At 46.3% G+C, this 14,817-nt stretch overlaps 1 protein-coding gene across 4 annotated transcripts in view; it reads left to right on the top strand.

The window, feature by feature from the left end:
• The window catches only part of LOC129860840 (signal peptide, CUB and EGF-like domain-containing protein 3), a 135,376-nt gene that overhangs the window by 107,572 nt on the left and 12,987 nt on the right, over positions 1 to 14,817 (top strand). For all 4 annotated transcript variants that reach the window (XM_055931669.1, XM_055931672.1, XM_055931671.1 and 1 more), the window contains 2 exons: positions 11,269 to 11,385; positions 14,508 to 14,630. In XM_055931669.1, coding sequence (XP_055787644.1) covers positions 11,269 to 11,385; positions 14,508 to 14,630 — 240 coding nt within the window. The remainder of the gene's footprint in view (positions 1 to 11,268; positions 11,386 to 14,507; positions 14,631 to 14,817) is intronic.

The raw sequence follows: 14,817 nt of genomic DNA, 5'->3' as shown, positions 1-14,817 counted from the left end.
ACACTACACTACACTACAACACCACACTACACTACACCATACTACACCACACCACATTACACTACAGTACACTACACTACACTAACCTACACCACACCACACCTACACTACACCACACCACACCGCACCACACTGTACCACACTACACCGACACCACACCACACTACACTACACCCACACCACACGACACCACACCACACTACACCACACTACACCACACCACACTACACCACACGATACCACACCACACTACACCACACCACACCACACTACACCACACTATACCACACCACACTACACCACACCACACTACACTCCACCATACCACACTACACTACATTACACCATACCACACCACACTACACTACACCATACCACACTACACTAACCTACACCACACCACACCACACTACACTACACCACGCTACACTACACCACGCTACACTACACCATACCACACCACACTACACTACACCATACCACACTACACTAACCTACACCACACCACACTACACCACACCACACTACACTACACCACGCTACACTACACCATACCACACCACACTACACTACACCATACCACACTACACTAACCTACACCACACCACACTACACCACACCACACTACACTACACCACGCTACACTACACCATGCTACACTACATTACACCATACCACACCACACTACACCACACCACACTACACCACACCACACTACACTACACCACACCACACTACACCACACCACACTTCAGCACACTACACCACACTACACTACACCACACTACACTACACTGCACCACGCTACAACGACACCACACCACACCACACCACACTACACTACACCCACACCACATGACACCACACCACACTACACCACACTACACCACACTACACTACACCACGCTACACTACACCATACCACACCACACTACACTACACTACAACAACACACCACACTACACTATAACACACTACACCCTACTACACTACACCACACTACACCACCCCACACTACACTACACCACACTACACTATACCACACTACACTACAACACACCACACTACTACAGTACACTACACCACACTACACTACACCACACCACACGACACTACACCACATTACACTATACCACACCACACTACACTACACTACAACACCACACTACACTACACCATACTACACCACATCACATTACACTACAGTACACTACACTACACTAACCTGCACCACACCACACCACACCTACACTACACCACACCACACTACACTACACCGCACCACACTGTACCACACTACACCGACACCACACCACACTACACTACACCCACACCACACCACACTATACCACACTACACTATACCACACTACACTACAACACACCACACTACAGTACACTACACCACGCTACACTACACCACACCACACCACACCACACTACACTACACCACACTACACTACACTATACTGCACTGCACTACACCACACCACAACACACCACAGTACACTACACCACACCACACCACACTATACCACACCACACTACACTACACTATACTGCACTGCACTACACCACACCACAACACACCACAGTACACTACACCACACCACACTACACTACGCACCACACTGTACCACACTACACCGACACCACACCACACTACACTACACCCACACCACACCACACCACACTATACCACACTACACTATACCACACTACACTACAACACACCACACTACAGTACACTACACCACACTACACTACACCACACCACACCACACTACACTACACTACACCACACTACACTACACTATACTGCACTGCACTACACCACACCACAACACACCACAGTACACTACACCACACCACACCACACTATACCACACCACACTACACAGCACTACACTACAACAACACACTACACTACACTATACTACACTGCACTACACTACGCACCACACTGTACCACACTACACCGACACCACACCACACTACACTACACCCACACCACACCACACCACACTATACCACACTACACTATACCACACTACACTACAACACACCACACTACAGTACACTACACCACACTACACTACACCACACCACACCACACTACACTACACTACACCACACTACACTACACTATACTGCACTGCACTACACCACACCACAACACACCACAGTACACTACACCACACCACACCACACTATACCACACCACACTACACAGCACTACACTACAACAACACACTACACTACACTATACTACACTGCACTACACTACACTACACCACACCACACTATACCACACCACACTACACTATACCACACCACACTACACTACACTACAACAACACACCACACTACACTATAACACACTACACCCTACTACACTACACCACCCCACACTACACTACACCACACTACACTATACCACACTACACTACAACACACCACACTACTACAGTACACTACACCACACTGCACTACACCACACCACACCACACCACACTATACGACACCACACTACACCACACCACACCACACTACACTACAACACACTACACCACACCACATTACACTACAGTACACTACACCACACTACACTACACCACACCACACGACACTACACCACATTACACTATACCACACCACACTACACTACACTACAACACCACACTACACTACACCATACTACACCACATCACATTACACTACAGTACACTACACTACACTAACCTACACCACACCACACCTACACTACACCACACCACACTACACTACACCGCACCACACTGTACCACACTACACCGACACCACACCACACTACACTACACCCACACCACACCACACTATACCACACTACACTATACCACACTACACTACAACACACCACACTACAGTACACTACACCACGCTACACTACACCACACCACACCACACTACACTACACTACACCACACTACACTACACTATACTGCACTGCACTACACCACACCACAACACACCACAGTACACTACACCACACCACACCACACTATACCACACCACACTACACAGCACTACACTACACCACACCATACCGCACTACACCACACTACACTACACCACACTATACCACACTACACTACACTATACTACACTGCACTACACTACACTACACCACACCACACCACACTATACCACACCACACTACACTATACCACACCACACTACACTACACTACAACAACACACCACACTACACTATACCACACTACACCCTACTACACTACACCACACTACACCACCCCACACTACACTACACCACACTACACTATACCACACTACACTACAACACACCACACTACTACAGTACACTACACCACACTGCACTACACCACACCACACCACACCACACTATACGACACCACACTACACCACACCACACCACACTACACTACAACACACTACACCACACCACATTACACTACAGTACACTACACCACACTACACTACACCACACCACACGACACTACACCACATTACACTATACCACACTACACTACACTACAACACCACACTACACTACACCATACTACACCACACCACATTACACTACAGTACACTACACTACACTAACCTACACCACACCACACCTACACTACACCACACCACACCGCACCACACTGTACCACACTACACCGACACCACACCACACTACACTACACCCACACCACACGACACCACACCACACTACACCACACTACACCACACCACACTACACCACACGATACCACACCACACTACACCACACCACACCACACTACACCACACTATACCACACCACACTACACCACACCACACTACACTCCACCATACCACACTACACTACATTACACCATACCACACCACACTACACTACACCATACCACACTACACTAACCTACACCACACCACACCACACTACACTACACCACGCTACACTACACCACGCTACACTACACCATACCACACCACACTACACTACACCATACCACACTACACTAACCTACACCACACCACACTACACCACACCACACTACACTACACCACGCTACACTACACCATACCACACCACACTACACTACACCATACCACACTACACTAACCTACACCACACCACACTACACCACACCACACTACACTACACCACGCTACACTACACCATGCTACACTACATTACACCATACCACACCACACTACACCACACCACACTACACCACACCACACTACACTACACCACACCACACTACACCACACCACACTTCAGCACACTACACCACACTACACTACACCACACTACACTACACTGCACCACGCTACACCGACACCACACCACACCACACCACACTACACTACACCCACACCACATGACACCACACCACACTACACCACACTACACCACACTACACTACACCACACTACACCACACCACACTACACCACACCACACCACACTACACTACACCACACTACACTATACCACACTACACCACACCACACTACACTACACCACACCACACTACACTACACTACACCACACTACACCACACCACACTACACCACACCACACTACACTACACTACACCATGCAACACTACACCAGGCTACACTACACTACACCACACTACACCACACTACACCACACCACACTACACTACACCACACCACACTACACTAACCTACACCACACCACAGTACACCACACCACACTACACTACACCATGCAACACTACACCAGGCTACACTACACTACACCACACTACACCACACCACACCACACTACACTACACCATACCACACTACACTATACCACACTATACCACACTACACTAACCTACACCACACTACACTACACCACACCACATTACACTACACTACACCACACTACACTACACTACACCACACTACACTATACCACACCACACTACACTAACCTACACCACACTACACCACACCACACTACACTACACCATACCACACTACACTATACCACACCACACTACACTAACCTACACCACACTACACCACACCAAACTACACCACACTACACCACACTACACTACACTACACCACACCACACTATACCACACCACACTACACTAACCTACACCACACTACACCACACCACACTACACCACACCACACTACACTACACCACACCACACTACACTACACTACACCACACTACACCACACCACACTACACCACACCACACTACACTACACTACACCATGCAACACTACACCAGGCTACACTACACTACACCACACTACACCACACTACACCACACCACACTACACTACACCACACCACACTACACTACACCATACCACACTACACTAACCTACACCACACCACAGTACACCACACCACACTACACTACACCATGCAACACTATACCAGGCTACACTACACTACACTACACCACACTACACTACACCATACCACACTACACTATACCACACCACACTACACTAACCTACACCACACTACACCACACCACACTACACCACACCACACTACACTACACTACACCACACTACACTACACTACACCACACCACACTACACTACACTACACCACACTACACTACACTACACCACACTACACTAACCTACACCACACTACAACACACTACACTACACCACATCACACTATACTACACTAACCTACACCACACCTACACCACACCCACACCACATCACACTACACCACACCACACTATACCACACCACACTACACTACAACACCACACTACACTACACCATACTACACCGTACTACACTACAACACACCACACTACACTATACCACACCACACTACACTACAACACACCACACCACACTACACTACAACACACCACACCACACTACACTACACCACACTACACTACACTACACTACACCACACCACACCACACTATACCACACTACACTATACCACACTACAACACACCACACTACAGTACACTACACCACGCTACACTACACCACACCACACCACACTACACCACACAACACTACACTATACTGCACTGCACTACACCACACCACAACACACCACACCACACCACACCACAGAATACCACACCACACTACACAGGACTACACTGCACCACACCACACTACACTACACCACACCACACTACACTACAACACACCACACCACACTACACTACACCACACTACAGTACACTACACCACGCTACACTACACCACACCACACCACACTACACCACACTACACTACACTATACTGCACTGCACTACACCACAACACACCACAGTACACTACACCACACCACACCACACCACAGAATACCACACCACACCACACTACACTACACCACACCGCACTACACCACACTACACTACACCACACTATACCACACTACACTACACTATACTACACCGCACTACACCACACCACACTACACTACACTACACCACACTATACCACACCACAATACACTACACTATACCACACCACACTACACTACACTACAACAACACACCACACTACACTATACCACACTACACCATACTACACTACACCACACTACACCACCCCACACTACACTACACCACACTACACTATACCACACTACACTACAACACACCACACTACTACAGTACACTACACCACACCACACTACACCACACCACACTACACTACACCACACCACACCACACTACACTACACTACACTATACTCCACTACACTACACCACACCACGCCACAACACACTGCACTACACTACACCACACTACACTACACCACACTACACTACACTACAACACACTACACTGCACTACACCATAACACAACACACTACACCACACAACACCACACCACAACACACTACACCACACTACACTACACTACGCTACACCACACTACACTATACCACACTTCACTACACTGCAACACACCACACCACACCACACTACAACACACCACACTACAGTACACCACACTACACCACACCACACTACAGTGCACCACACTACACCACACCACACCACACCACACTACACTACACTACACCACACTACACTACACCACACTACACTACACCACACCACACCACACTACACTACACTACACTACACCACACCACACTACACTACAACACACTACACCACACCACACCACACTACACTACACTACACTACACCACACTACACCACACTACACTACGCTACACCACACCACACCACACCACACCACACCACACCACACTACACTACACTACACTACACTACACCACACTACACTACAACACACTACACCACACCACACCACACCACACTACACTACACTACGCTACACCACACCACACCACACCACACTACACCACACTACACTACACTACACCACACTACACTACACTACACTACGCTACACCACACCACACCACACTACACTACACCACACTACACTACACCACACCACACTACACTACACCACACTACACTACACTACGCTACACCACACCACACTACACTACACTACGCTACACCACAACATACTGCACTATACCACACTACACTACACTACACCACACTACACCACACTACACTACTCTACACTACACCACTCTACACTACACAACACTACACTACACTCCAAACTACACTACATCACGCTGCACACTCATCCGTCTAGTCTACTCTTCCTCATGCTCCTATCCCTATCCCTCCCTTGCTCCCTGACAACTGAAAAGAAGTAGAGAGAGCACGCCCAACAATAAAAGCTTAATTTCTCTAAATTGCTCTCAGGTTGGTGCAGCTGGTAGGGTAATTCTGTGTGTTTTCTACATGTAGGTGGCAGACTGACTGACTGACTGACTGACTGGGCCATGGAAGGGAGCCATAGGTTTCAGCAGGTCTATAGTGTGATTCTAGTTGACTACTGGCTTTTCAGTGCTTCTGATTCCCCCCCCCTCCTATTTTTTAATTAGATGTTTTGACCTTCAGGATATCATGTTTAGGTAGTCCCACATGACCGTACAGTATTTCCATGACAGGTAGCTGCCTGGGAACCTCAGGGTTTTCAGCCCAACACCAGCCACTTGGCTTTTGCTCAATGACAGTGACATCTTATACGCAGCAGACAGATAGCAGACAAAACATCACACCACCATAAGCGCTACAGAGTATCACAGCTGAACAGGCTTATGGGTGAATATACTGCTTGGACATTTTTTTTCTTAGCTGTGTTTTTCATTAATATCTTTTTTTGAGTGGACAATGTCCTAAGATCAACAGCAATGTACTCATTCTTAGTTAAGCGGTGTGTCACCAGCACTTTCTCAGGCCCCGCTGGGTGACTGGAGCAGGGGCTACATCCCAACTAGCTGAGACCTGGCCTGGCTGGCCATTGTTATTGGGAAGTTTGGGGTGCAAAAAGGAAGAAGGACATGTGGTGAGCATGAAGCCAAATAACACTCATCTACCCACTTAAAGCCAGTGCCATGAGTGAATTAAAGAGCTAGAAACTCAATCATAAGAAGTCCTGCCTTATCAGAGATGTGGCTGTGCTGTAACATTCTGTAAAAAAATGACCTACTACAGTACAGAAAGTGCATAGTACAGTCTTGGGATATATAAACTGAACTTCACAACCTTTTATCTTGATTTGAACAGTCAGTGTTTCCCAGCTGACAGCGTACCACGCGTGGCCCATCAATCAAGACGTGACATGTCTGGCCCGGGCAGGTCCAGGGCCTGGAGGCATTCCTTACCCCTTCCTGCCCCCTGTCCTCCCCCATCCCCTGCTGATCCCAATGAGGGCATGGTGGGAGTACCCTTATCAGATCCTAGTAGGTCTCCCTCAGAAGGAGCATCACTGATAAAGGCCTTATCTACTCTGTGTAAACAGCCTCGGCCAGGCATTGTTTCACCGTTCTATTGTTGTAACTCTGAAGGATTGTTCTGAAGGATTGTTATTTTGTGTAACTGAGGGGGGAAGAGGAGGTGATGGGGTGAGTCGTAGGCCAGTCTGGGACACTGTGAGTCTGCGACGGAGGAGGATTGTCGAAAGAAACCTGTGGCCTTAGCTTTTTTTATTTTCATTGTCTTTCAATCTTACACTGTAGGGGCGATATGCCTGGCACCCCATAAATAACACACTTACAGAAATGTGAGATTGTTCAGATTGAAGGGCAAGACGAGGGTGTTTCGGTCTGTATTCTATTCTAAACAGCAGTCACTGTTCTTTCAGTGTGTCCCTCATCTCTGGTCCCGTGTCCCCTTGCACGTACATGGGCCTCTAGCCCTGCCAACCCCCGCATACCTCACCGTACCTGCTGGTAAACACCGACCGTAGTCCCAGGCCTCCTGACACATCCAAGCCCATCCCTTGCTTTGTACAGTGCAGTACAATCCACCGCTGCAGGTTGCTTCTTCCCATTGAATCCTATTGATCAGAGACGAGTAGAGTATGTCCCAGCAGCAAAGCATGTCCCCAGTCAACACCAGTCCTGAGATGCTGGCTAGCATCCCAATATCCCAGAAGGGTGCCTTCAAGCAAAACAAATCATTCTAGTTCATTTCTATTTTTGACTTTGGAGTTGAGAAATAATAAACCAATGTGGTAATACATAAAACGAACCGCTCAGCATCTCTCATTTCTCAGTGGCCCAGTGTTAAACAATAACACTATAAGATTCCATTCAAGTTATTGTGAAAGAGTTCACAAAGTGAACATAGTGGGGCTCACTTCCACTTCTTTAGCTGGATGAATATCTACTCTTTATGCCAAGTTGCCTTTTAGGGGTTTTTGAAACTTTCGACATCACCCGGTGTTCCTCCTGAAGCACGGAATCTTTGAAAGCTGATCACTTAATAGTTGTTTAATCTCAACCCAATCCCATGTCTTTGGTTGGAGGTATTCTCACAAGAGGCTTGCCAAAACTCCTTGGCTGTGTCTCAAATAGCACCCTATTCCCCATATAATGGCGCCCTATGGGCTCTGGTCAAAAGTAATGCAATAAATAGGAAATGGTGTGCCATTTGTGACGCATCCCTAGACTAGTAACCTCTCTCTCAAGGCTGGACAGAGTTCAATGGTCTAAGGGATTACGCCTCAACTATGAAGATTTGGGGATGTCCACTGTGCTAGAAGGTAAAAAGAGAAAGAAAACGCCCTATATTGCAGCTGACAAAGTTAAGATCTTCCTTCTTGTTCTTGGTAACCCAGTCTTTTTTAGCTTTAGCAGTATTCCTATAATTGCCATGTAATGTATACTATCAAACCATTATCATCTTTTTGATGTTGGGCTGACAGTGCCTTAGAGCCAGGTAAGACAAAGTTCAGAATGGGGAGAATATAGACTATGAAATGCCTGGGAACCTCCCTACGTTTTCTATCCTTTTCAATTTAGCCAATTAAATTTCCAGTAAAGATGTAACTAGGCCCCGTTCTCTCCAGTTCCGAGCTCTCTTCTCTGTAGACGCTGTCTGGACTTGACATATGTAATTACTGACATTTAAACATTGGATAGTAGGCTACCGAACCCAAATGTCCTCCACCTGATTATTTTAATGATCTCAGCCAGGACTCCATTTTAATTCACAGGCAAGGAGAGTGATATCAGAGGTACATGTATGAGAATCCAGTGGTGTTCCAATTATCTGATAAAGTCCGGCAGGGAATAAGGATAGAGGAAGTAACAACAGACAGGAAGTTATTCTCGTGCACCCAGTGCAAGGTGGTGGGCCTGGGGTCAGTGTCAGGGAAGATGGCTGGAGAGATTCTTTTGACGGACAGATTCATGACCCCTCTCTGGTCTCACGTTACAGCACATTCCTAGATAAGCAGGACTGCTTCTCAGACAAATGATTTCCACTTGGCTTCAGAACACAATAATAAGACATTTGAGATAGTGAGTTTCATTAAATGGTTATTTTCCATTTTTTTGTGGAAGAAACAGTGGTATAGTGAAACGATTGACAGGTATCTTGGGAATTGAAAAATGGCCCAAAGCTCCTGTTATCAGTAGGTGAAACAGTGCTACTGCTACTGCTCAGACTGGCAACCAATGTCTCATACCAAATAAAATGGTATTCAATTTAAAAAACATTATTTATTTATTTTGCTGTGTCCCATCGCAATTTATTTCTAATCCAAATTGTCATATATATATATTTTTTCTATTATAAAATCTCAAATGAGTTTTGAGAAGTTGTGTCAGTGAATAATGTGAACTTATACCTGTCTCTTTATATTCCCCTCTTCCCAGATATTGACGAGTGTTCTTTTGACCGGACGTGTGACCATTCCTGCGTCAACTCCCCCGGCAGCTTCCAGTGCTTCTGTCATAAAGGCTATGTTCTCTACGGTCTGGCACATTGTGGAGGTGAGGTGACACTTATTCCCCCTCTCCACATGTCTGTACACCATTACTCACACAGTCCACCTCACCTTCTCTAGAAACCACACCTGCCTGCTAGGTTATCCATAGTAACTTGAATCTTCATGATCATTACTTCAGCTAGCTTCTATAGCAACTTGGTTTTTTGTAGCCTGTTTGTATGGCTCCCTAGTTCATATTGCTTACCAGACCAGTCAAGTCTAATGCTAGCAATCCCGAGGTGAAGGAAGACTTGATTTTTGTGACATGAGTAGTACACAGTAGCACACATGACTCCACCTGTTGCACTAAACAAACAATTATTATAAGAGTTATGTGCTTGATGCTGTGGTAAAGGTGTTGATCTATTCCAGTGTGGTAGAAATAAAGGAGGCAGTCTCGTGTTCCAGGCGGCTGGCGTGTGCCAGATCTGCAGGGCAGAGAGAGAGGGGGGCCCGTTTGAGCGCATCAGGCTGTTTCAGCGGCCCTTTCATGGTCTGTGTATCACAACTCTGAATCTGCTGCCGTCTCCAGAGCCTGAGGGCCTCTCAGAGGAGGTGTAGGTTAGAAAGAGAGAGAAAGAGAGAGAGAGAGAGAGAGAGAGAGGAAGAGAGCGAGAGAGGAAGAGAGAGAGAGAGCCTATATACACACACAAAACACATTGCAATTATTTCTTCTCTATTCTTGTTCGTTTTGACAAGTCTACCACGGCAGGAATGTTATGATAGCATATTTCCAGGACATGGAATGTGGTAATATGTGTGAGTGAGAGGGATGGAGAGGGCAGGACAATTGCCTGGCATAAGACCTGTGTGTGTATCTGTGTGCCATTGTAGAGTCCTCCTAATGATGAATGACTCTTCCCTCCCTCTTCTCTCCCCTCAGAACTGTTAGATAACCCTGAGATTTATGTTGCTTCCCCTGCACCTCCTCTTCTTCAGCAGTGACCAAGGTTGTGTTATTCCCCGTAGCTTATCAGTTGAAACATAGCTCCCAAACACTCCAGAGACTGCTGCTCAGTGCTTAACAATGGACTCACCCCAAACAACCCCTATAAGGTCAGTGACCTGCTGTCAGGGAAAGTGTGGAGGCCTGTCATCACTGGCTTCAGCTGACATCCGAGAAAGACTTCCCCAACTGAGACATTCTCCACCAAGCCATTAGCAAAACATCCCCTTAGAGTTGCACTGTGGTGTTAAAGTGAGAGGCATGATATAAGGTGGCACGCTAGCTATAGAGTTGATAGATGTTACTGTCTGGTACATGATAAATCCATCTGAATGAATCAATATGTTGTTTACATAAAACCAAGTTGATATTTGCTCACTAAGATACAATTTATATACATGTTCTATTTGACTCGGTTACAATCACGTGATAAGCATTGAGTAGACTAATGAAGACAAGAAAGGTCCCAAAGAACCTATCTTTGAGACAAGGTACCCCATTATAGCTAACAGCCCTAGATCAATGCTCTACAGACGTGGGGCTGTCTGTCTACTGTTGACCTTCACAGTCAAACTGTGATTAGCCTATTCTTTAGCCTCTCAGTCTCACCCGAGTTTGGGGCAGAAGAATGTGTGTCTGCGTGTCGGGGAGATGATAGGTATTGATGTCTATTGAAGAAAGCAAGAGCTGCCGGCTGAGCTAGCTTATTTTCCTATTTCTTTTTGTTCCCCCCTGGAATTGGAGTAATGCCTTCGACACCAGCGGATGATAGCAGCCACATACAATTGTCAGCATGCATGCCAATCTGAAAGTCTTTTACTTCTCTCTTTGACTCTCCCCCCTTATGTTCCTGTCCTACATTGGCCTCTGGGATACATGAGTTGATTTCCTCTGAGGATGCAGAAACAGAAACAGATAGAGCTAGCTCTAGAGATGGCTTGATAAAAGCATACTCAAAGTCTATTCACATATTCATTCACACATTCAAGCTTGAGAAGAATAAAAGGAAAAAATCAACTTTGCTTGGCATAGAGAAGTGATTCTCTCTCCATCTCCCGCTCTCTATTATTTAAATGGAGTTCTTCAACATGAAGGTTAGACTTCAGACAAGTTGTTTGACAGACGGATGCATCTCCTTCGCATTGAGCGGAGCTGGCAACTCAACACCAGCCAAACACTCTTGATGAAGTCATCATCTCCATGGCGGGACAGAGCACTGGAGGCTCGCAGGCTGTTTTTATTCACGCCGTACAGAACAGGGAGGAACATTTTCTATCTGCAGGCCACATCATCAATCACTGTCATTATCTGTGTTCCTCTGCTGGTGTCCCTGTCACTTAGCCTGGCTGAGCGCTCAACCCCGAGCCACACTGCCTTGCCTTGTCCCCCTCATCACGCTAATAAAGTCATTTTCTGTCTGGGTTCCTAGGCAACCTCCATCTGGTTCCTGTATGGTTTGAGTGGTTTTGGTTTCTGTGTGTTAAAAAGTGATCATAATTTACTCCTATCTGGCTCTGTAAAGTCCCTCCAAATGTTCTTCTTCCCAAAGAGAGTGAGATTTGGGGGAAGAGAAGTTGAAGTTTCGACTAAGGGGAAATGCAGAGCAGTGATATCACATGCCCTGGATTAGACTTCAAATGAGCAATCAGCCTGGTTTACCAAAACACACATTCATCTTCTGTAGAAGTGATCACTGACAGTAGAATTGACTTCACAGAAACTCTGTTCATTTGCAGCTGTCAGAACACATTCTCGTTTGTTTCTTTCAATTATTCTCTCTCATCTATCATGATAGCTCAGTTATATTGATGTTATTTCTTCTCTTGCAACCAGGTTTGAGTAAGTGAGTAAGTGAGTGAGTGAGTGAGTGAGTGAGTGAGTGAGTGAGTGAGTGAGTGAGTGAGTGTTTGTGCATATGTCTATGCGTTTGGTGTGTTTTGGATTTCCACTCATATGAGTGTGGGGCAGCAGGTAGCCTAGCGTTTAAGAGTATTGTGTCAGTAACTGAAAGGTCGATGGTTTGAATCCCTGAGCTGACTAGGTAAAAAAGATGTCCTTGTGCCCTTGAGCAAGGCACTTAACCCAAGTCGCTCTGGATAAGTGTCTGCTAAAATGTAAATGAGTATATTAGACTCTGTGTCTAGACATACATGGTCATAACTGTCTTCTTCCCTTTGCAGATATTGATGAGTGCAGTATAAACCGCGGTGGCTGTAAATATGGCTGTGTAAACACTCTGGGCAGCTACGAGTGTACCTGTCCACCTGGATACAAGCTTCACTGGAACAAGAAGGACTGCATTGGTATGTAACAACACTGCCACCCAGTGGTCAGAAGATTGAAACATACATTGTGATTTGGTCCCAAGTAATGGAAAGGATGGTCAATCAATCAATCAAATGTATTTATGAAGCCCTTTTTACATCAGCCGATGTCACAAAGTGCTATACAGAAACCCAGCCTAAAACCCCAAACAGCAAACAATGCAGA

Source organism: Salvelinus fontinalis, chromosome 8 (assembly GCF_029448725.1).
Source record: "Salvelinus fontinalis isolate EN_2023a chromosome 8, ASM2944872v1, whole genome shotgun sequence".
Lineage (NCBI taxonomy): Eukaryota > Metazoa > Chordata > Actinopteri > Salmoniformes > Salmonidae > Salvelinus > Salvelinus fontinalis.
Note: the sequence above shows the minus strand (reverse complement) of the source record. Positions and strands in the feature narration are given on the sequence as shown.